Source organism: Terrapene carolina, unplaced genomic scaffold (assembly GCF_002925995.2).
Source record: "Terrapene carolina triunguis isolate 2854851 unplaced genomic scaffold, T_m_triunguis-2.0 Scaffold66, whole genome shotgun sequence".
Lineage (NCBI taxonomy): Eukaryota > Metazoa > Chordata > Testudines > Emydidae > Terrapene > Terrapene triunguis.
The window spans coordinates 79495997-79522014 of NW_020664417.1; the positions used below are offsets into that span (position 1 = coordinate 79495997).

Genomic DNA, 26018 nt, shown 5'->3' on the forward strand with positions numbered 1-26018 from the left:
GGTTATAGATATGTATGTATGTACGTATTACAAAACTTGTGCTATGCTTCTGGGTGACACCTCCAGACAGTTTGGCATCAGCACTGCCTAGCCTTGATGGCCCATTAAGGAGCATCAGCTATACAACTGACCCATTGAGAGAAGGCAAGGGATATACCTTATGACTCAACAAGGCATGCAGGGGTATGCCTACGGACAGAACTCTAAGGCTTTCAAGCCATGATGAGCAGTATGTATTTGAAACAAAGGAAGCACATGGCACATGGAAAAGGACTATAAAAGGCAGCTGCATCTTCTCCATTTTGTCTTCAATCCTGCTTCTTACCTCTGGAGGAACTTTGCTACAAACTGAAGCTTCTGACAAAGGACTGAATGACCCGTCCAAGCTGTGGATGTATTCCAGAGGGACTTTCAAGCCAGCAAACTCACCAATACTGCTAGGAACCTGATATATGGACTTTGAAGTCTTTGTTATGTATGTGACTGCTTTACCATTTAACATCTCTCTTCTTGTTCTTTCTTTTCTCTTTATAATAAACCTTGAGTTTTAGGCACTAAAGGATTGGCTGGCAGCGTGGTATTTTGGGTAAGATCCAAACCTATACTGACCTAGTGACGTGGCTGACCCTTTGGGGTCAGAAGAACATTTTTGTATATGTGAGCAGAGTTTAAAATAACTTCTCACTCTACTGGACCTAGGTGCTGATTGGGAGCCAGAGAACTGGAATTTAATAAAGGGGGCTGTGAGATTTCATTTTTGCTTCTTGATAACCAGTGTGGGGGATCAGAAGCACAGTTTGTGACTGGTTGAGGAGAATAACTTCAGTGTCACCCACCAGTCTTGGGATATCTGCTCTGCTTTTTGCAGCCTGCCCTGACCTTGGCATTTCCAGTGAGGGCTGCCCCGGGCACCACAGGTCACAGTATCATCTGCAAATTTTGCCACCTCACTGTTTACCCCTTTTCCCAGATCATTTATGAATATGTTGAATAGGACTGGTCCCAGTACAGACCCCTGAGGACCACCACTATTTACCTCTCTCCAGTAGATGGCTTAGAGCCATCTTCTACATCCCTTCAGCTCTTCCAGTGTAAACTCAGCATGGATGAAGACTAACACACTGAATACAAGACTGACGTAAAGTTACTAAGAAACCTTCTATGATTATCTGAGGATCCTCCAGTCTTGATCGGTTATGTCTGCCACTCCTTATTGCAAACATATTTCACTAGAAAATTCACAGACTGAACAAACCTTCAAAAAAAAATGAAATACTGCAAGGCACTGATGAAATCAGAAAGAGAATTCTTACGGTATATGGCAAAAAGTAACTTGGACAAGATGACAAACTGAAATAAGAGATTATTAGATAAAATTGATGCTCTTCCAGAAGGAAAAAATGGGAAAGTTACATGACTCATGGTAAAAATGTCAACAGACTAAGCTATAGATGTGCTAACAGGTGTCAATCTGAAAATCCTTTGATTCTCTATGGCTTACTGAACAGAGAAAAGGTGTTTCAATTAGTAAGTTTATCTCTTTAAAAACCAGGGCTTTGGAGCGGAGCCCAGAGCTGGAGCACAGAGCAACTCCAGAGCAGTAGAGCTGCAGGTTTTTGCCTGGAGCTGGAGCGGAGCCAGAGCACAGCTCCAAAGCCCAACTATTTAAGAAAGACCCTCAGTTAAAGGTCAGTTTAGATTTCATATGCATGAAGAATTATGAATTTATGGCTAGCTTCAAGAGTTCAGTTTTAGCAATAATACTAGTTATGCTACTACTATGGAGGAGTTATAATTCTGAATCATAGTATTCATGGAACAGTTATCATGCAGAAGGGCAGCAAGCTCAGGTCACAATCCTGCTTCCAGTGAAGTCAATGGGAATGTTGCCATTGATTTTTAAAGAAGCAGGATCAGCCTGTGATGTTGTTAGCTTAACAAAACCACATACAGACAAATATTATAGCATTATGCCTAAAGACCTATTACCTTTTGCAATGACTCACTCAGATCTCACAAGCTAAGCAGGAGTGCACTGGGTGAATATTTGCATGGAGACATGTAAGAAACACTAAGTGTTGTCAGAACTGATTAGAAGTGGTAATATTCCCCCATATCAGTGCCTCACAAATGCCCCACCTTAATAGGAAGGGGTACTATTTTACCAGGGGTATCTGCTTTTAGATGAGACGTAATCTGAGCTCTCACTGCTTGTAATCAAAGATCCAATGGCACTTTTTGGAAGAATAAGGATATTAATCCTGGTAATCTTGGCCAGATGCCACCTGTAATTTCAAATAGTTATTTTTCCCTTCCCCCATAAACATTGTGCAGTTTCACTGTAACATATTAAACAACTATCACATTTCATCCTCTGATAGCTGAGTTTCAGTGGTGGATGAAATGTGCAGCTTTTGTAGGAACGAAGTTTGTACGGTCATTCAGGGTACAGAGCTAAAAATGCTGTGTGTGTTTGCATGTGCTTACGTGCACACACTCCCAGTATGCAGTTATTAAAATATTAATAATTATTTATATTGGGGTAGTGTCTAGGAGCCCCAGTCATGGGCCAGGACCCCATTGTGCTAGGTACTGTCCAAACACAGAACAAGACTGTCCCTGTCCCAAAGAGATTACAATCTATAATAAATGTTTCCAATGTATTAAATCCAGAAGCTTTGAGTACCTCTGTTTTGGTGTCCAAACTGAAAGCAACTTTCAACTTAGAAATTTCCGATTTCTAATTTGGTGACTTCAAACTCTAGATGTAACAACAATCTGATCTTTTACTCCTACTTTCCATCTGAATTCTGTGATAAAAAGAATCCATTTCCTTAGTGGCAAATTAAATTGAGATGTACAGTGAGAAATTTACATTTAGAAGGAAAAATTGAACTTCTAATATAGGAGTAAATTGTTTTTGACTTCCCTGCCAGTGCGCTCAGGAAATAGTTTGATCCTATCCTCCAATATATTGCCCTCATTACCCTGTGCCATGAGAGAAAAATCAACTGCAGTGCATACGTATTAGTTAGTGATTTGCCAAGATAATTGGCAATGTGTTTCATGTATCTGAGAGTAGGATCAACTGCCATATTTAACTAGAGTTTTGTCTACATCAAGGGAAGGCAAAATGTACAAAATGAGGATAAATAAAGGCAGAGCAAGGGTAACCTGTTGGAAACTCTAAGATACCTTTGAAAAAATGGTTATTTCAGGGGTTTTGCAGAGGTCCTACCTAACAGCACTCATCACACTGGGGCTGCAATCAGTTCCCTCAGCTCTCCTTTCATTCTGTTTCAGACATAGCAGAGAAGACCTACAAGAATTCTGAACATGATATCCTACTGCATACTATTACAACATACATACAGTTTATTAAGCTTCCTCTTGTTAGCATTCATTGCCGATGATCTAGCACTTGGAAATATAAGCAGGAAGGGATCTACTGAGAATGTAAAACAACTATATTAGTGGCGTATCTTATAATGGATATCTGGGATATGACAGACCACCAGGCCGAACTAGATAAGTACCTATGAAGTACAACTAGATAGGTACCTATCAAATTTCTTGATGAAATATTAAAAATAAGTTTGGTTCTCAAAGCTATTCTCTTGACATTGCAACATGTCCATATTCCAAAGATATCCCCATACATAAATATTGATCTAGTGCTCCTAGTTTATTTATAACACATGCTTATTTGATGCAGTAGTTACAAAAGACCAAAAAACTCTGCCATTTATGAACTCCTGAACCATCTCCTCAGCTGTGTATAGACTGTGAACAAAACACCAAGTCCATTTCAATACAAATTGAGAGGAAAACATGAATAACTATAACAGGTGTACGTGTGTAGACAGACAGGCACACGCAGAGAATGGACCAGTGAACCAAATCTGAATACAATGCATGTAGGCCATATTTCTGGCAAGTTGAAAACATACTGGTTAATATTCATACTACGTACTGCCCACTCCTGAGAAGACGAATTCCCTATCCGAATAGCTCATCCTTTGACAGGGAATAACGACAAAGCTAGTCCTAGGTCAGGGAGCCTTAGACCTATTCCTAAGAGCTGGGCTTAAGAGTAGGCCATCTCCTAGACACATCTTATAGCATTAACACATGAATAAAAGCTATGCACTTGCTCCTTCATATCCTGCTTTCAATGAAGTCAATAGCAAAACTCCCAATGACTTCACTTGGATTGGGCCCAAGATGCTTGGAGCTGAGAAACATCTAGTTAAACTGCTCTCTAACCCAGAACTAGCTCATGTCTTCCTCCCTGGACAGGGGATTGGCTCCCCGGTTGGGGAATAAGATGCACACAAAAGTTATGCATGTTTCATCAAAACATGACCCATGAATATGAATTTCACCTCAATTCTGAATATCAGCCTATTTGCCAGTTCCTGTTATACAAGTACAGCCTGATTCTCCACTCCACTGCCGTACATCTTGCAGAGCCATTTCCTGATATGCAGAGTGCTGTAAAACTCCCCTTCTAATTTGGTAGCATTACGTACCCACTTTGCAGCAATATGACAACACAAGGCACAAGGGTTCTTAGATGCTACAATGAGACAACTAAATAAATGAATAAATACAGCAGTGGAGAATCAGGCCCATAAGTAACTAGAATTTATTTTTTGTTTTAATTTAGTGTAAAGAAGACATTCGTCTTCAGTATAAAGTCCATTGAAATTGCAGCTGTGACAGTTCAGTAGTAAAACACAAATGTGATCGCTCTATTTTCAGCTTTTTAAATCTCCATCCTTGAACTGGACTGCCGAACTTTAATAATTTAAAGTTCAGTGTCTGGATACCAACACTAAATCCTGACACAGCAATATTTAATAAATAGGCTACTGTCCATTCAGTAGGTTATCTGGAAGACAGCATCCATAAGAAACAACCGGATCTAGAGTAAACTACTTGTGTATCATAGAACAATGCAACCCGTGGAACAGAGAAGCTAGACATTCCTGCTTCCTGCCTTGTGAAGTTTACCAGAAATGACAACCAGCAGTAAGGGTAACCTATAACATGAATGGACAGTACTGTGTAGTAACTAATTACAAAACATTTATATATAAAGGCCTCATTTGTAATGTCACTACTCCAAATTTCTGTTTTACTTCTCATATACGTAGCACTATGGGACACACTATAACAATGCTTATCCCAGTATTTCAAACACTCAGTCTACTACTAATGATGAAACAGGTGATAACTGTAAATGCCCTAATAGGAGTGTGTTGCTATCTGCGGCACCAAAGTAAAAGGGCTAGACTACAACAGCAGATTGGAAAAACATTGTTATGCTTGGAAATAAGGCGGTGTCCTATGTACACATACATACTATACATATATACCCATATACACTACAAATATATACATCATATATATTAATTATCTAGGAGTGCCTCCAAGGCTCAATCATAAAACTTCATTCCTCATTCAAAGTCCCGGGCCTCACATTCCCAGGCTCACCATAAGGGACTAGACACAACTGGCAAATAAAATCTGTCCATCAGTCGTACAAGGGAATGTTCAGACCAAGGGACAGATGGGGCATGAATGCATGGATGGTAAAGTACGTTGACCACATAACAGTGTTTAAACCACTAGGTCATCTTCAGTCCATGCATTACGCTTTTCCGGGATGATGAGTAAATATTTTCCCCATAAAAAGACAAAAAGTGGGGGAATGTAGTAGGAAGAGAGCCTGAAACATAAGCCCTTGTATCAGAGGCCTGGTATGAGGCCTGAGCTAAAGTAGTGGTCAAAATTTTGCTAATATAAAGCAAAATCAAGCTGTGAGCTAGAGGCAGGCCCTGCTCATAGCATCCGGCAAGAACAGGGCTGATATAGCAAAAACACATATTCCTAAGAGGTGCTAGGCACAGCGCACTCACGCAAACGCATTCCAGAAGGGTGGTACCAGAACACCTTGATACCAACACATTTCCTAAAGAGAACAGGAACAGGCGGACCCATCCCAAAGATAAGGTCAGGATGACAGTGTGATGGATAGAGATGTACAAGGTGATGGGTGGTAACCAGCTATGTCAGAGGGGCAGCACGTAACTTGTTTGTATTGATGTATAAAATGGAGTCTCAGAGAGAGTGTCTTTGGCTGGCCTACGGGATAGTGGAAAGTCCCGCCACTAACTGAGCTAGTCCATTGCAACGGGCATACATGTGTTAGTGTACCTGTAACCATTGAGCCAAGGCATTAGGTCCAGGCTTCGTTGACAATAAACTCGACCAAGTACCTTTGCTGAAAACCAAATCTGTGGCTTTACTGGGCAGTTCAATCAGAGCCTGCTATACAGGCTATCTGGCCAGAGTCAGTACAGCATGTAGAGAGAACACACACACGCAGCCAAACATCTGACAACATCTAGCTGGTGGGTTTTGTCCATGGTCTAACTGATCACCATATTTGAGGTTGGGAAGGAATTTTCTCCCAGGCAGAGATCCTGTTGGTTTTTCGCCTTCCTCTGCAGCACGGGGCCCGGGTAACTTGCTGGTTTGGACTAGAGTAAATGGTGGCGTCTCTGTCACTTGAAGTCTTCAAATCAAGACTTCAGTAACTCAGCCAGAGGTGATGGGTCTATTACAGGAGCATATGGGTGAATTTCCGTGGCCTGCAATGTGCAGGCGGTCAGACTAGATGATCATGATGGTCCCTTCTGGCCTTAAAGTCTATGAGGTTAAAACAGAGATAGCAAGCTGACAAGAAAAGGATAGCATTGCTTAATTGAAACTCGCACTAAATCATTTAAGTTTGCCACCAAAAAATTCATCTCTTCTCTCACCCTTTAATTTATTCAGATATTTGGTACTTCTCTTTTTTCTCTGAATCCCAAATGAAACAGAGGAAGTGGGCAGGAAAATCTAATTTTCTCTATCTACTTGGAGCAGTCCATTTCTTTCAAAACATGGGATTCCTTTGATAATACAGGCCACTTCTAAAAATAAACTTATTTAAAACAAAAGACCCTTACTCCAGAATAAATCAGTGTGTTAAGATACAGAAAGCCTCCTCAAGATAGCACCTATCAGAAGTAATAAGCATAAAATCAGAGTTTGCTTCCTATCTCCAAATGAGATTTTGTTGAAGTTGTTAATTTTTGTCACAGAGAATTCTCTATTTCCTTGACCATTTTCATAACATAATATAAGATTATAGTTCATAGAACAGAAGTATAATATTGGCTCATGAGATACAAAATGCTACAACATGCCCTGGTGGGCATCTTGTTTTAATTAAAGAAATGGAATATGCTATACCTGTCTGAAAATGCATGAAGAAATTGAACACAATTAAAGAGAAAAAGCAATTAATCTAAAATAATGGGGGAAGTTATTTTGGTAGCAATTGACATAATTTCCCTTTAGGGAATACAAAGTCTGTCCTGCTTTTTTCCCCACTGGGAAATGCAGGTTAGCTAGCGGAAGTTTTGTTAAAAACAAACTAATGAAATCCCATACAAATCCCTTCTTTTCCAAAAAATCCCCTAAAATCCATAAAGAATGTCTGCACTGTCAACTGCAGACAATAAGATTGATTCTATAGAAGGATGACGTGGGACATTGTCAACAGCCATAACTCCTCCACTGTGAGATTATCAGAGATAAGGTAAGCAAGCACTGACCAGATCAATACTTGGATGAGAGAGCTCCTAGGGAAAAAAACAGGTGTGACAAGCTTGGTGATTTATTAATGAGGCACTCTGTCCTCTGAGATGATACTTGACCAGTGCTCCAGAAGGATATTAGAGGAGTATTCTGTTGCCAAAGGCTGCTGTCTTTCAGATGAGATGTAAGACAGAGTTATTAAAAATCCTACGATCCTTCTCATCTGCCCAAGAGCAGTGGAGTTAGCTTGGGTGTCCAGACAAATTCCAAATTAGGTAATGACACTCTGTTAACCTAAAGTTTCCATTGCCATTTCATTCAAAGAAAGCCTTCTTCACTTATGGCCCTCACCTGTTATGCTGTGTTGATGTGTGCTCATAAGCAGATGCTCTGTTTCACCCCAGAGGCGGCTGCTGTGCACTTGTGGGAAGCAAAGTGATTCCAGTGGAGTTTATATGCTGTATAAATTAGTTAATAAAGTTTGTGAAGCATGTTAGAATCCTAAAACTCTATACAGTAAAGTGACAGGAAATCCCCAAACCATCAAGCGAAGGCTTATCAACTGGGATATATGGGTCCATATGTGCTCCCCAAAGAAATGCCAAATGGTCTAGTTGGCAGCAGGCAGCCAGCTGCCTGAAAGAGAGTGAGTGAGTGTGTGTGTCATGTGGGGAGATACAGTACAGCAGCTAGAGAAGACCAAACCTTTCCACATTGGTTCTTTTAGCTTGCACAGGCCTTTTCCCCCTGTTATTTTAGGCACTATGGGCAGAGTAAACCATTATTTTCTTGTTTGGATCTTCAGAGAGTAGGGCATTCTTTGCATTTTTGTTTTAAAATCGATCGCCAACTCACCCACCACTTGCAGGGTAATATTTTCTAAATCACCATCATGACTTAGGAGCCTAAGTTACATTGGGTATTAAGTCACTTACATGATTTACCTGCATAGTCTGCCCTGTGACCAACCAACACTCCAAACAGCCTGTCACAAGGACTTCTTAGAAGACTCTGGTCCAATGGAGCTTAGCTACATGAACAGTGCTCTGTATAATAACTCTGCTATTGTTGTAAAAGACTTTTCTTAAATACTATGATAAAAAACCCAGTTAAAATAATTATACAGATTCAAACTGTCCACCTGGGAAAGGGTGTTGGGCAAAGGGAGAGACAAATGAGGGAGTGCAGCTATAAGAACATAGAAATGGAAAGGAGACTAAGAAAAATAATTTGGGAGGAAAGAGGTGAAGGGCAAAGACAGATAAAGATTTGTTTAAGCCAAAGAAGAATATTAAAATAGCACATTTCTAAGTAATGTACACAAACAGGCTTTAATCCACTGTATGATTCTAGTTACATGAACATTCCCATCTGCAAGAATATTTACCTTTCTCAGCTACTTTATATCTGAGGAGTAAGACATTGAAGAGTTTATTTTTTTTCCAAATTAGCCAAATATTTCTTATTTCCAAATGAAATATACTAAACTTAAAATGAGCTACAAAGATATTTCATCCTGCTACTCTTAACAATCACACAGCAATTTTCTGAAAAAATAATCTAAGTTAGTATATAGCTAGAAAAGACAAGACTGCTGTGCAATTTACAGGGATAGGTATTCACATTATCACTGCATTACACAAGTCAAGGTTTCATTTATTTCACTTCCTTTTTCAATCTGAAACAAAATATAAGAAAGGCAATGATACTGCTCATTAGGATTTTGCAACTTTTTAGAAAAAGACCAGAACCCTTCCCTGCCAAAGTATCAACATTCCAGCGCTCTCATAACTTTGCTTTTGGTTTTCACAGACATTATTCCATTTTTATTTTATATTTGCAGAATATTACCTGCCACTTGACTTTCAGGAAGGTCATCATGAGATCACACAAACAAATCCACTCTGTTCTCACAACAGACCTTTTTCAAGTTCTGCTTGAGAAAAGAGATGACCTTTAATAGCTGCGTGTCTGTCATATAATCCTGACCTCCCTTTCAACAAAATAAGCAGGATTCCTAGCTGCTGTCTACTGCCTTTTCTGACTCCACATACACAATATTTTCCTTTGAAAGCTGCAAATTGTTGCTCTTTAGATTCTGATCCAGGTATTTAAAGAAACACTAGGAGCATGAAAGTCAACAAATTTTTTCCCAAGAAATACTGCTGTACAAAAATATATGAACCCAGAGCACGTCCTTTTTCTGTGTAGGAACAAGGCCATGGTGTTCTAAAGGCAAAATGTACTCAATAATAACAGAATAAACTCTCTACAACATTTTTCTGTGCTCCGAAAAGTGCCCTTTGGCATGGTGAACACTGTACACTTAAGGGGCTGAGACCAGAAATAGTGGATCTGTTCTTTTAGCAGCTTAACAAAGGGCTTACCTACACTGGTAGTTCGGGCGCCGTAAGCCAAGGTGTGAATCTACCACACACTATCTTGCCCCTCACTAATTTGTCATGGCAGGCATAGTAAATGTTTCATGGGAGTACATCAAAGTGTACTATACAACCTCCAGTGTGCGGTAGGGTGCATGAGGCCATTTAGTGCACAGCAAACTAGTGCGCTGGAGATTCACACCCTGGCTTGCAGTATGTTAACTTGCCATGTAGACAAGCCCTTACAGTGGGTTTGACTCAGAAAACATGTGCCTAGGATCTAGATTGAGCTGCAATTTCTATATATAAGGCAATGTACAATATGCCTGTATTAGTTACCATGGATGCCCCTTTATTAAAGGGGTCAACAGCTTCAGATAGTGCAGACGTGTGTCTGACGGGAATCTATCAGAGAGAACGAAAGGGCAGATATTCAGTATCCTGCATATGAGACATTCTGTTGATATGAAGTATAATGCAATAATAGTGACTTCTTACTCTTCTAAAGCTTGAAGCATGTTCTTGGAGTCTTCAAAGGCCAGTATCTCAATGATTTGGTCATTCATAATGATATCTTCATTAAAGGGATCTCCTGAATTAAACTGTGAATACTCCAGTTTGTGATCTAGAGTAAGATCATATCGTATCTCCTAAGTAAACACAAAAAAGAAACGTTATATTATAGCAGATCAACCCTTAGTGTGGATACAACTCCTATTGTCGTCAGTGGAAAGACTCCCATTTACTTCAGCAGGAGTTTGTGTGGATGCTACGTTTTGGTATATAACTCAGCAGGAACCTAAATGATGAAAACAGTCAATGGAATTAAGGCTCTTAGCTCTTAGGCTCCTAAATCAGTTAGGCATTGCAATGCTAAGCACTGCAACACCTAAACACCTTTAAAACTTTGGGCCAAAGCCCACTGAAGTCAATAGGAGCCTATCCATTGGCTTCAATAGGCTTTGGACCAGCCTCAGTGAGTTATTTTCCACTCAATCTCTAGGATCATTCTATTTGTATTATGGTACATACAAACTTTTATATACACTTGTTGAACAAAATCACACATAATTCTATGTTTGCAGTGTTGTTGTACTCATGTTGGTCCCAGGATACCAGGCAGGTGACGTGAAAAGGTTGGTGAGGTAGTATCTTTTAAATGGGCCAACTTCTGTTGGTGGAAGAGACAAGTTTTGGAACTACACAAAGCTCTTCTTCCGCAGACCTAAAGAAGATCTCTGTGTAGCTTGCTTCCATCAGCAGAAGCTGATATGAAATTCTATGAAAGAGGAAAAACGATTTCACTAGTATACAGTACCTATGGAGTCCCTTGAGATTAAGGTTTACTAAATTCACCAGACAAGAAAACCTTTATAAACTTCTGGTGCTGGGACGATTCTGTTACACTTTTATGATTTCAGCATCAAGCCTTATTCATAAAAGGGAGACTGATGTGAGCTATTTTCACTTACTGTGATTTCTTCTGAATTAAGAGAAATCAAAAGGTTAATAAGAGACATTTTTCAAACACGATGCTCACTGATAAGTATGGAACTTTCTTTCTCTTAGTAAGCCATTATTTTACAATAAATACAATCTTTATTGTAAATTTAAATAGGATACATGTCCATCCTTCTCTGTACCACTTGTAGGACTCTTCCAGCAGAAACTCATGAGACACAAAAGTTAAAAAAGACATTGAAAGAATTGTTTAGAAAAGGTGAACTGCAAAGACAAAATAACAGTACATTGTTCCCTCCCCTCCCTTTGTTGCTCCTTTCTGATATATAAAGATGGCTTTGCACGCTTTTTTCTTGAAGGTTTATTCTGTCATGTGGAGGATTATATTTGAAATATCAGATCATCATCTCCAGGTGAACCTTAGTCTAAATTTAGGTCTACAGTTGCAACGGTACCTGGTACATGTGCATTGGGAGGTTTGGGTGAGGGCCTGCCTAGGTCTGGGAAGGGAAACGGAACTCTTTCGTTTGTCTGAGGAAAGTCAGAGTGTTCCATTCTCCCTGTGACCACTGCAAATGTTTATTACTGTTCCCAGTCCCTGGTGTGTGGCCTCTTCCTGTGCTGAGCCACTCTGCAGAAGCCAGGAGAAGTGGGGGTGGGTGGCTGAAGCATCCGCTCTCATAGTTCCACAAACACAGAACCACATCCTTTAGCTATGTAGAGGCAGCTGGCTTGTGGTGCTAATCCAAAAGTTCTGGGAAGAAAATACACTTGAGGTGCTATGTTTCCATGTTCCTTTCAAATATTGTTCACTGGACACAGGAGCCAAGACTTTTTGGTGATGAAGTGGGGGGTGGGAGATGTGTTGATGTTCTCTGTGGTTCTTTGTACCTCTTCCGTTAGCTGAGAATACAGTCAATTTCCTCTCGAATTGCCTCCCAGTCCTGTAAGCATAATTCAGCAAATTTTCAGTGTAGAAGAAATTCAAGCTGGTTCTTCAGGTTTAACAAAAGGACAAATGTACTCGGTCCACCTTTGTAGCTCACCACATCTCTCCACTGAGCAATATGTACAGGGTTGACCACCAGCAGGAACATCTCTCCGGCACTGGTGGCTAGGTGTCCGCCACAGGACTGGAAACCCACTTCTCTTTTCCATTCCGGTACCTTGAACAATTATGTTCTCCAAATGATGGCCAGCCTTTAATGAAGAAATAGGTAACTAGTACAAGGCACTGAACCCCACACCAACTGGTCCCTTGATGCACTGTAAACTGTGCAACATTTTAACAACTGTACTTCACTTTAGGCTTAGTTGGTTCCTGGTAGGCTACAAAAATAGTCTGAAGGAAGGAGGCTGTAACAGTAGCATTTCTGGGATGCTAAAAAGTATCAATATTGTGGCTTTTGGCAGCAAAGCTACGATATGTCGCGGGGGAGTTCTTAGGTTTCTTCAAAGGAGAAATGACAGAGAATGCTAAGCTTGTGTTTGACTTGCCAGGACATTCCAATGCTAACAGGGAACCCATTCCGCCAGAAGGGCAGGAATGGCATTGCAGAGATAGCAGAGGAAGGCTGAGCAGGACCCCGGAAGACCTGCTCGTTGGCACTGACAGAGGAGTCAGGACCAATTTGAGTGCCTTAGGGCAAGGGAGGATTGGGTTCTTAGGCAGGAGGACCTTAGACATTTGTCCATCCCGTGCTTTGCTGCACATTGGGCAACCCACATTTGCCATCCTTGCCTGTCAACTGCCCTTCTCTCCAAATCTTCCCATTTCATGTTAAGGTGCTTGATGTTGTTCAGAACTGTTCGTTTCCATGTTATTCATGGTCTTCCTCTCTTTCTTCTTGCGTTTTCTGGGCTTCCATTCAAGGGTGGTATTTGGTAAGTGTTCTTTTTCCATTCTCAGCACATGTCCCAGACACTGATGTATTCTTTTGTAGGTTAATCATTAATATTTGGAGGATTCTCTTGCCATGCTCTATTAGGCTCTATCAGACATTTAAATTATTTTATTTAACTAAAACAACAACGTTATGTATTCTGGATTTTTTTCTTCAACAGCAAACATATAATATTTTAACAAAACAAGCATATGAATTTTTGAATTTAGTTAAACATTCAAGTTTTTTAAAAGCAGGTTTATTTTTTGTTAAAATTGTTTTTAACTAAAATAGTTAATGAAATATTTTTAAAAAATTAAATTGATGACGTCAGCCAGGTCAACATGAGAAACTTAATATATTGGCTTCTGCAGCTAACTCAGTCGTCTTCACCTTCATTTTCCTGTTCATAATCTGGAAAAGAAAAACAAGCTTTCCTGCTTTTTCAGGTCCCAAACAATTTCTCAATTTGGAATGAATTAGTCCAAAGGTAGAAAATATTTTTTCTACTCTGGCAGAAGAAGCTACTGCTGTTAAAAGTGAGATTATCACTTCAACAGTCTCTCAATCCAAGTTGACCATTGACTTCCACCAATTCACTGGTGTGACTTTCTTTAAAACATCATCAGCAAACATATATTTCTTGAATGGTGAAATTCACCCTGAGTGCTGAAGTTTATTATAGTTGGCATTATGGAGGGATGATTGCTGGATGTCGATGTCATAGCCAACTCCTCTTCTTCAGCAGTTAAGGTTTGACGCTGGTACCGAGTATTGAGAAAATTTTCAAGAAAATGAGCTGGAAATAGTGCTTGTCTCATTCTTTTTTTTAATGCTTGTAATTTAACTCTTTCATTACTTATTTCTCTTTTTAAGATCTCACTCAGTTCCTTCCAAATTTCAACAGCGTCAGCAATAATACAGCTATTTCCCTGCATTTTGTTCAAGGCTACAGAAATAGGCTTCAGAGTACTCAGCATGTGTTCAACATTTCTCTTAAGCCCAGTGTTGAGAACTTTGGTTGTGACAGTGCCATCTATTTTTTCACGATTTTGTTCACAAACTGTCATCAGATTAGGCCAGTTCTTGATATAGTGCTCAAAACAGTCCACTACTGAGTTCCATCGCACGTCTTGTGGGAGAGTTAGCTTGGTTCCTCCCACTTTTTTCAGAGCAGCAGCTGCAAAGTGGTTGTTACGGAAGTATTTTGTAATTTCAACAACATTAGCCTTTATTTCTGGAATAATGAAGTCTTTGGCTAGGAGGTGCATGAAATGAGCACTGCAACTGTATGTTATAAACTTGGGACTCTCTTCTAAATAATTTCTTCTCATCTTGGATACATCTGCAGCACTGTCTGTGACCATGCATACTAGATATTTGGATTTTTTTTCACAGATTATAGCTTTTACTGCTACTTCTTGTAAGTATTCTGCTGTGTGTGCATTTCCTGATGTATCAATTGTTTCTGTAAGGAAGACATTCCCTTCTTCTGTTGTCACACAAGCACATAAAACAGGAGCATTGTAGACATTGCTCCACCCATCAAGACTCAGGTTTACAATTTTATCCCCTAGACCATTTGCACACTGCTCAATTTCTCTTTCATACACTTTATCCAGCAATTTGCCTGCAACATCTGCTCTGCTGGGTGGACTGTATCCTGGTCTTAATGACTGAACCATGTTAATGAAGTGTGGGTTCTCAATCATATGGAAAGGAGAGTTTGTTGCATAAACAAACCGGGCAATTTTTTCATCAATTACCTCTTTTTGTAATCTGCTGGTTCTTATCACAAACTTATCTATGGTTGTTTCTGGATGATGGAGATTTTTTTCCTTTTTGCTACAGGTGATATACTGTGGCTATGTGACATACATGATGTGACTGAAACACTATCATTGGCAGATAACTCTGAAACTATAGAAAATGATGGTGATCTTGAAGGTGGATAGTCTTCAGAATCCTGTTTTTTGAGGATGGATTCTCCTAAACAAAATAAGTCAATGCAGTTATTGAATTATTATTACCATACTGCTTATTTAGTATTACTCATTGCATTCAATGACACTCAGTACTACTTTAAAGGTGAAATTGTAAAAGGAAGTTCTGCCTACTTCAGCTATTTATTTTTTAATCACAAATGCATCTAAAATGATAGTACCATAGAGTAACAACTATATTTTTTGCTCAAACATGAGAATTCAAGAATAGTCCAGAAGGAAGACAGGCAGTCCTTAAGAAAGAAGTATGAAATGAAGTTTACCAACCTGAAGATCCTGCATGTTCAGACATGTTCCGTTCACCATCTTCAATGCAGCTTCCTCCTGAGAAGGAACACTTCTCATGTTGTTTCATTCGGGCAACCAGGCCCTGCATTTCTTTGTTGCACTGTTTGCATTTTGCACACATACCTGTCTTACCCACAGGTAGAGGAACTTCATTAAAATATTCCCAAACTGGGTCTCTTTTACGCCCTGCTGCCATTATAAGTTTTCCCTTTTAGTGAGAGAATGGTATGGTAGATCTCAAATCAATGAAGGCTACACTCAGAAAGACTTCAAGACTTCTGGAATATGCTGCTCAAACAGTTTCACTTTTGTTTCTACTGCCTGTCCCTCCCTTCTCACATTTATCTCCAGACTTCTTCTCCTTGTCCAGATCTATTCCACCCCCAACAATCTTCTATTCATTGAACTTTTTGAAACTTTGCACTTTTAGAGAGAAGTAAGGAATTGATTCTGTGTACACAAATTTGCAGAGGGACAATAGGGTTGAGGTCTACATATTATTTATTTATTTTAAAACATTTTTGCTGCTTAACAAGCATGTTATCTCTGGAGACACAAATCCACAGTTTGAGAACTGCAAAACTAAGCATCTCTGATGGTATCATTTTTTCACTTACCTGGGGGGGGGGCGAGCCCCAAGGGGATCTCGCTTTTGGCTTACGTTCTTATGTATCTTCTAGACTGAGCCCCATTGGGTAGATAGAAAGATTAACCTAAATAATCTATACAGAAGCCCCTGGAGCCCCATAAAATTGGGTCCCTAATCCAGGAACTATTGGAACTCATTTACAAAACTTTTCTTAAACATTACATGAATATATTGCCTTCTACTATAGAATTAGAATTTATAATCCCTATTCCATGATGAGATATCTTTGAGCTATAATATATCTTATTTAAAATGATCTTTAGATAGGTTTTTTCCTCAAAAAGCATTTTATCAAAAAAATCTGATTTAAATCACCCTGTGAATAGGTGAGCCACAAAGAAACATCATGTTAAATCTTCCAGTTTAGGAAATAAGTCACAGTCACTCCTCCAGGTAGTGTGAAGGAGATATGGGTTGGCTTTAATACCACCTCCCTCCTTCCAGGCATAAACCTCACATTTGCTCAAACCCATATACATTTACATAGCTTTCCATCAAATTATCAATAATCCCTCATACTCATTTGATAGATTACAGTATACTGTTAAATTTTGAGGCCACCAGCAAAATCCACACTGTAAGCAAGGAAAGAACAGCTATTTATCTATTATCAGCATGTCTAGATTAGGAAAAATAATCATGTTTTAAAATGTGTTAACACATACTGTAGACATGGATTAACACTTTTAAAATTTGATAGATGATTATGGCCAGTCCTAGATTCCCCTCTCTAAGGTTGACCATGCCAAACACAATGGAGCTATACAGATTTACATCAGCTGAGATTCTGACTGAATATCTCAATTTATCTTTCCACTGCCAACTTTTCAGAATTTCAGGCTAGTCACTGTATTTCTTAACTCTGGAAACCATTTCGAGATACCATTTATGAGAAGATGAGATAAAGTTTTATTGTAGAAAATATGACTCACCTGGTTTTTATTAAGGAAACTCCATTTTAATCTTCTAGTTTGGTAAACAGCAAAAAAAGCAACGCATGTTAATACAAGAGAAATAACAAAAGCAACGAAGAATCCTGAAGCATGGATGCCATGGCTGTACAAAATCTGAAATTGAAAGAATGTAATATGTAAACCACATTTCTTCCCAGAGTTACATATGCACAAAAACCAGACACAGATTATAGCTGTAAACAGTACAGTATGTTACTTTTAACAATCTTCACAAGAATATGGAATTACTAAGTAGTAAGACATAATTACAATAATTCTATTAAGATTTTCAAAAATGGTTTATTTTTTCATAAAATTTAAGGCCAGAAGGGACCATTATGGTCATCTAGACTCACCAACTGCATAAACTAAGCTACAGAACCTCTCCTAAGTTAAATATTAGGCAATGCAACTTTTGAGTGGCCAAATACTTATTGTCTAATTTTCAGAGGTGGAAAGCACTCTCAGTTCCCAGTTAATGGCAGCTGGGAATGTTCAGCAACTTTGAAACCCGGTCTGAAGCTGAGCACCTGAAATTAGAGGCCACTTTTGAAAATTTTCTCCTAAACAGAATAATCAGTGAGGTAAAAAGGTTTCAATCAGCATATGTTTGTGATGAGTGTTTTATTCACAAGTGGCAAAGCTACTCAATTTGCTCACACACGTATGCTAACTGCATGTGCCAGAATCAGGAATGGAATCCAGGAGTCAAGAACCACAAGCCAAACTGCCTTCCTTTTCAAATATATCTTTCAATTGCATCCTTAGGGTTAGGGTTTAATTAACCTCTTTTCAATTCACTTTATGTTTCTATAAAATGGGCATGATATCTCACATGAGAATGGCAATATACAACTCAACTCTGAGATCTTTGGACTAAATGTAACATATAGCCATTTTGATAATGTTTCATTGCACAGGAATCACGTTTGTCATGGCTGCAACTTTTAAATAACTAACATGCGATCTCTAAGCATGGTGCATTCTATTTCTTAACATGCCGCCTGGTAAGCATGGTGTATTCAGTGTGAAAGCACTCCATGAAGTCAATGGCAACTGTGTTTGTGTGAAGCATTTATCAAATCTGGCACTTGTTTTCAAATGGATTTATGTCAATCTAAAAGAGCAGAATTTAGTACTTTATATTCAGGTTTGGGCCAAAATCCTGCAAACCTAACTCACATTTTGACTGTTTAATATATTTAATATATTTCTGGACTATGGTCCAGTTTACTAAAGAAAGAATCATCCCCAAACCTAAAATTGTCTACCCTAGTTCAGATTTAGTAGCTTCTTTGTATTTAGAAGATACTTGACAGGCCATTAATTTGCCACTTTATGAGATTTAGAAAGTGGGTCTTAAGGCTCAATTCACAATATTGTATTTGAAAAGCTCTTGACTGACAATTAATCCAATGGACAAAAATCTGTATGATTTTCAGTCATACTTATTCTACAATAATGAAACACATGGTGCATTTAAATCAATTAGTATAAAATGAGAAATAGTTATAATTTATATGAATTGTACTATTCTTTCATATGCCCATCAGTGCCTGAAATTACTAAATGAAAAAAGAACCAACAATCATTTACCCATTTCACTAATAAATTACTAACATCTTAATATCTAGAAGTTTTTTTCTCATCTTAAATTTCCTCCCTTCTGAATTTCAGCCAATTACTACCAGTTATGTCCCTTTGTATTATCTTCTACTCCTGAAAAGTATGTCCAGAAAGTACAGGCTGACATTAATACCACTCTTACCCCCCTCCTGTTATTATCTCTACTCCAAACCCCACACTAATCTTTTTCTGGGTTTAATTAAAGTTTCATTTTTCGGCATAGAAATATCAAACATTCATTTGTATGATATTCATTTGTAACATTATTTGATAACGTCCAACAACCCCTCTCCCTTATGCCTTTCATAGAACTGCAGACTTCTATTCCCTCCACTCCACACACACTTTGAATAATCACTTAGCTAACCTATACATACTTATATCTTTTAAAAAATATTTCCTCAGGTGTCAATAACTCCTGTCCTCTAATTACTTAGGTTGCTCTGTGAGGACAATGATGACGCCAGGACAGTGCTCACTCTGCGCTCTGCTACAGTTGTCCTCAGCAGAGATGGTCAAGATGGAGATCTCTCACCTTCAAACAGTGGGAATTTGCAATAGAGTATACGCCACGAGAAACCCCCAGCCTATGCCCACCTTCCCACACACCCCTCCATCTGAAATAGACTGAGTTTATCAATCTTCTGGGCATGCTGTGAAGCACAGCGATTTACCTAGACTGTTGGAGGGGTATGATGGGGACTGTTTTGGGAGTCTGAGTATGGGGATAGGTCTTTGGTTAGGAGTTAGCTGATAAAAATATTTTTAATCAAAATAAAACTAACTTTTATCAAAGGCAGCTAGAGTATTTTTTGTATAAGTTAATACAAATCTAAATAAAACAAATCTCAAGTCAATGGGACCACTCACATGAGAAAGATAAGCACGATTTAGCTGCTAGTGAGGAAGGCCTCAAGTCAGCAAGATACTTGAGCATATGCCTAACTTTAAGCATGTTAGAAATCCAAATGAAGTCAATGGGGCCATTTATGTGTCTGAAGTGAGGAACGTGCTTAAGTATCTTGCTGAATCAGAGGTCAAAAACAGTAAACAAACTCCTTGGAGATATTATCAGCCCTAACTAAAGCCCCAAAGTTCTGAGTTATCATTTAGGAATTGCCCAGGCATCCAGGCTATTTAGAAAAAAAAGGGGGAATGGCTGAGGGGGCAAAAAACACACCCCACACTCAAGGTCTAATGGGAAGATGTCTTCAGTCTGTCTGAGGAAACTAGGTCTCTGCAACCTTTCACAAGAATGTACTGTTGGTGCTGCTGGAGAGATGTCCCCTCTGTCTGTGAATGAATGAATGAATTCAAAAATATATATAAACTCATATGAAACATTAAGACATTATATGATGTTGGTATATATAGTAGTGAAAAACAGGGAACTCGATGGAATCTCATATTATGATTAAATGAAGTTATAATCAACTTCCTTTTATACAGATAAGTGATACAGCTTTGAGCAAAATATTGTAAACTTTAATGTCAAGGGTAATCCTGTAAAGGAAAGATGGGGTTGTGTTCATATTGATTTCTTTTAGTTTAAGGTTAATATTTGCAATCAAGCATGCTTATGCTACCAAGTTAGTGAAAAACACCTGTGCTGAAAAAAAGCCATAAATAAAAGGGACTGAAACCAAATAGTATAAAATGACAGGTAATCAGAGTGAAATAAATAAACTTTTTAAACTGGTGCAGGCTCTGGGCTGGGAGTTTGGGTGCGAGAGGGGGTGTGGGCTCTGGGAGGAAGTCTGGGTGTGGGAGGGAGTTTGGGTGCTGGAGAGGGCTCAGGGCTGGGGCAGAGGGTGGGGTGTGGGAGTGGGTGAGGGTGAGGGAGGGAGTTTGGGTGCGGGCTCTGGGCTGGGGCAGGGGATTGGAGTGTGGGAGGGGGTGAAGGGGGTGGCGCTTACCTCAGGCAGTGCCGTAAAGCGACCAGCACATCCCTCTGGCAGTAGCTCCTAGGCAGGGGGCCGGGGGTCTCCGCGCACTGAACCTGCCCGCAGGCTCTTCCCCTGCAGCTCCCATTGGCTGATGTTCCCTGCCAATGGGAGCTGCGGAGTCAGTGCTCAGAAACTCTCACCCCTGGGCCACAGGGACGTGCTGGCCGCTGTTCCCTGGTGTGAAGGAGACACTGGGAGGGAGGGGGAGGAGTTGAGGAAGGGAGAGGGGAGGAGTTGATCAGCAGGGCCCGCAGACCCCCTGGAGAGCCCTCGGGGACCCCCAGGGGTCCGTGGACCCAGTTTGAGAAACGCTGGTGTAGGGGATCAGCTCTCTGGTGGGACAGACATCAAAACCGTCTGGCATCCTAGCTTGAGCGGGTGACAGACTAATGCAAGCCTCTTGGCCTAAAGGTGGGGAGGCTGCCACTCCCAGGGGACGGGTGGCAGGGGGGACGCAGGCCCACCTGACTCAACTGCATCCCAGCCCAGGGCCTTAATAGTGACGGAGTGGTCCACCACTGGGTCAGCGGGGAAATCCGGCTGCAACACACTGGCCGGCTTGCAGTCAGTAACCCAGCCGAACCCTATTCGGCTTCCCTGGGCTCCTTCCTACTCTCCCATTCAGGGAGTACCTGGGTTCTGGGGTCATCGTTCGTCTCACTGGGGTAAACGGCTAGTGGCAGCCCCAACAGCTCTTCGTTGTTCCCAGTGCCTGGCAGCTCTGACAGTCCCTCTGGGACTCTAGCACTGTAGCGGTCACCATCGGGTCTGAGCTCCAGCAGCGGGGGAGAGAGGTCCTGCTCTCTGGCAGCTCTGCCCCAACTGAGCTGGAGGGTCTGCCTTTTATATTTCCGGTTCCTATCCTGTCCCTTTGCTTCCAGCGAGGCAGTCGTGGGTGTCCCGGCTCTGCCCACCAGGGGCAGTCATGGCTTTCTTCCTGTTCCTATCCATCAGGGAGGGAGACCAGGCCCCCTCCACTACAAATTGGGATTATGTTTTCCAATGTGCACTGCTTTGCATTTATCAACACTGAATTTCATCTGCCATTTTGTTGCCCAGGCACCCAGTTTTGTGAGATCCCTTTGTAGCTCTTCGCAGTCTGCCTGGGACTTAACTAGCTTGAGTAGTTTTGTATCATCTGCAAATTTTGCCACCTCACTGTTTACCCCTTTTTCCAGATCATTTATGAATATGTTGAATAGGACTGGGCCCAGTACAGACCCCTGGAGGACACCACTATTTAACTCTCTCCATTCTAAAAACTAATCATTTATTCCTACCCTTTCTTTTCTATCTTTTAACCAGTTGATGTAGAGAGCATCAAGAATATAGATGGACTTTGTAAAAATTATATGAACTTTAAACTGGACATTTCAGCAGCTAACAGAGTGTTGATGGAGAAATTACACCTTCAGCATGCATAACTGCAAAGTTGTTCAAGGACGCCCTGCAGAGGGGCCCAAGGAAAGCAACTTGGGGAGGTAAGTAGCTGACCAGAGTGAACCTGCCTATGTTCAAGGTATGTCCCATGTAGGTTGTATCAACAGCTATGGCCTAACTTGTCTTACACAAGCTGGTGTAACAAGATATGTTGCACAAAGAGACTGGATGATTCAAGCCCCAGTTGTAAGAACTCAAAAGATGATGTCTTGTTCTCTGATCGGATAGTGAGAGCAGACAACTCATTTTCACGGAACCTTTCAACTCTTCAAAAGAAGCATGTGTCACCATATAATTGGTCCACACTAGCACCTCCAAGAAGAGGAACAAAGTTGGACCACCCAGTAGAAATAGGATGAAGTGGCCTCTCTCCTTCAGTATATTGCTACCTGAAAGCCAAAGACACCTGGAAAAGAGAAGACTGAGAAGTTCTAGAAGTTCTCCTGGTAACATCAAATATCTATCTCAGGTAGGCACCTTTAACTGTCTCCTGTTATTTTCCAGCAATTCAGGTTGCCCTCTAGCATGCGGGAAAAGTCATGTCCATGCTTCATTCAACCTGTGTTTGCAGTGTCAGCTCCCGCTGTGAATAATAACTGAGCTGAAAGTTGATGGCTGAGCAAAGACCTAGTGGTAAGTAACAGATATTTTCTCCTGTGTGACAACTCAATCAGTCAACTGACCACTTCTTGAAGTTGGGTGGCTAATTATTAAGGAAGTGTATGTGCTTGTGAATGTGCTTTAAAGATTGTCACACAGTTACAATGTGTGTCCCTGTTTTGTAACAGGTTCCAATTGAGATTGTTGTAAAATAGCTTTGAAACGGAACAAGTTAGTGGTAACTGAGATTGTGAAACACTGTACACGTGTCTACCATAGTTAATGGTTAGATACCGACTTTCAAGTTCTAGGTGTATACAGACATAAAATGAGAGCAAGTGTGCAAGCTTCTTGAACCGTATTCAGTCTGTACAGTTTGTCATAAATGTAGGAGTTTGTGTTAGACAGTCAAGAGTGCCAGTCAGATCATAGGACTAATATAGTTTGTGGACAAGCAAGTTAAAACAGGGTTGTCTACTACATATCATGGGAAGCAGAACTTGGTGAGCTGACATAAATAATTGACCAAACTGTCTTGAGATCTAGTTTTGTATTGTTTTTCCTCTGTTGTGTTAGCAACACTAGAGTTGATAGCCAATTGGCACAAGTGAGACCTTACTCTGTGGGACTTTGAGGCCTGGTCTATACTACAAGTTTGGTCAACATAAGCCACCTTGGATTGTTCTAGTTGTGCATGTGTCTACACATACATTTGAGAGACAAGATGGGTGAGGTAATATCTTTTATTGGACCAACTTCTGTTGGCGAGAGAGACCGCTTGAAAGCATGTCTCTCTCACCAACAGAAATTGGTTCAATAAAAGATATGATCTCACTCACCTTGTCTCTCTAATATCCTAGGACCAACGTGGCTACAACAAACATTGCATACACATGAATTTGTCTCCCACTGACATAAGCGCCCTGTTATGCCAACGTAGTAACACCACTGGTTGAGCACTGAGCCATAGTTAAAGTACTGAAGTTGATGCAGCACAAGCAGACACTGTACTATCTATGTCAAACCTAAAAGTCCTCCAGCAGCTGTTCCACAATGTCGACACCAACCTCTCTGGTCTCAGTTGTGAACTCCACTGCCTGTCAGACTGGGACGTGGGCAGTCTGACCTAGTGATCAGAGCAGGAGGCAAGCAGGGTCACGTTACCAGGAGATCAGCAACAGGTAGTAGGAGCAGGCACTACAAGGGAAGCAGCCCTAAGCAGCGGGAACTTTCTATTCCTGTGCTTGGTTTAAACAGAAGCAGGGAACCAATCAGGACCCCCAGCATTCTGCCAATCAGATCCCAGGACTGGCGTCTCTGTCAGAGTTCAGCTTCTATTCTCACAATTATTAGCAGGTCACTGCATGGCAGGTTGGAACTTACTAGTGCCTAATAGGCCTATAGACCAGGATCCTGTAGACTGGAAGGCCTGTGAATTTTTTAAATGCTTTTTCCTCATTGCCTAGCTTGGTGAACACGCCTAGCAGTTCTCCACTGTTGTGTTCAACTGCCCGGCTGACCACGACAGTGACACGCTCTGGGGCTTGGAGTAGACAGAAGATAATGAATCTCCTGGGCCTGTAGGGAGAAGAGGCTGTGCAGGCACAGCTTCGAAGCAGCCGTGGAAACATCGACATCTACAAGCGGACTGCACAGGGGATGCGGAAGGCTACAACAGGGACCAGCAGCAGTGCTGCATGAAAGCGAAGGAACCTCAACTGGCGTACCAGAAGGCCAGTCAATCTGGTGCCGAGCCGCAGACCTGTCCCTTTTACAAAGAGCTGCATACCATACTTGGCAAAGACCTCACCATGCCTGTGGATACTTCCGAGGAGCCCAAGCCACAGGCCCCTGGCCTGAGAACAGTGAGGACAATGAGGAAAGGAAGGAAGAAGACAACAGCAGACATGCGAATGGAGGGAGTCTCAGTGATAAATTTGACAGGCACCACTGCAGTACAGAGGCTAACAGCATATGGGCCCAGGACGCCAGCAGCAGCAGCTGTGCTTTTGCTGCTTTATTACCCTCAAGAGTGAGATATCAGCTAAAATCACCCCTGCCTCTGGAAATGGTGCCAGTATTCAGTACAACTGCCTTATACTCAGTTTCATGCAACTGAGTGATTCTCTCCTCATTTCCTACACCTCTGGAGAGCCATACTCACCATGGCTGGTGCTGTGATTCGTGCTGTGATAAATGAAGTGTGGGGGGGAGGGTAGCTCACTTTGATTGACACCCAGCCAGCCAGTTAGCTGTAAAATCCCTCTGGGTAGCTGTTTTCTACTTGCTTTACCGGTAAAGGGTTAAAAAGTCCCCCAGGTAAAGAAAAAAAAGGGGGGGGGGCACCTGACCAAAAAGAGCCAATGGGAAGGCTAGAACTTTTAAAATTGGGAAAGAAACTTTCCTTTTGTCTGTTGTTCTCTCTGGGCTGAAGAGATGGGTAGCAGGAATGCTGTGTCAAGTTTGAACCAGATATGAAAACCATCAGATCGTATCTAGAACTACACCTCTACCCCGATATAACGCTGTCCTCGGGAGCCAAAAAATCTTACCGCGTTATAGGTGAAACCGCGTTATATCGAACTTGCTTTGATCTCCTGGAGTGCGCAGCCCCCCTGCCCCCCCCCGGAGCACTGCTTTACCGCGTTATATTCGAATTCATGTTATATCGGGTCGCGTTATATCGGGGTAGGGGTGTACTTTTAACAACCCAAATATGTAAGTAAATTAGGAATGTTTAGGAAGACGCGATTAGGTTTATTTCTGTTTATTTTTTAAGGCTTGTGGACTCCTCTGTGCTAACTCCAGATATTTTTGTTTGCTTGTAACCTTTAAGATAACCCCCAAGAAAGGTATTTTGGGTGCTTGATTTTTAGAATTGCTCTTTTAAAATCTAGCAAAAGCCTAAGTTCCAGATGTATTTTCTTCCTTTTTGTTTTTAATAAAATTTACCTTTTTTAAGAACAGGATTGGATTTTTGGTGTCCTAAGAGGTTTTGTGCATGTTGTTTGATTAGCTGGTAACAACAGCTAATTTCCTTTGTTTTCTTTCTCAGCTCTTCCCCAGGGTGAAAGGGCTTGAGGGTAGCCCACTGGGAGAAATTCCCAAGTGCTCCTTCCTGGATCCAAGGGGTTT

At 40.9% G+C, this 26018-nt stretch overlaps 1 protein-coding gene across 2 annotated transcripts in view; it reads right to left on the minus strand.

The window, feature by feature from the left end:
- EVC2 (EvC ciliary complex subunit 2) overlaps nucleotides 1-26018 on the minus strand; it is a 156761-nt gene that overhangs the window by 89607 nt on the left and 41136 nt on the right. For both annotated transcript variants that reach the window (XM_024204504.3, XM_024204503.3), the window contains exons 8-9: nucleotides 17251-17385; nucleotides 10533-10684 (exon numbers count right to left, since the gene is read on the minus strand). In XM_024204504.3, the coding sequence (XP_024060272.2) occupies nucleotides 10533-10684; nucleotides 17251-17385 (287 nt within the window). The remainder of the gene's footprint in view (nucleotides 1-10532; nucleotides 10685-17250; nucleotides 17386-26018) is intronic.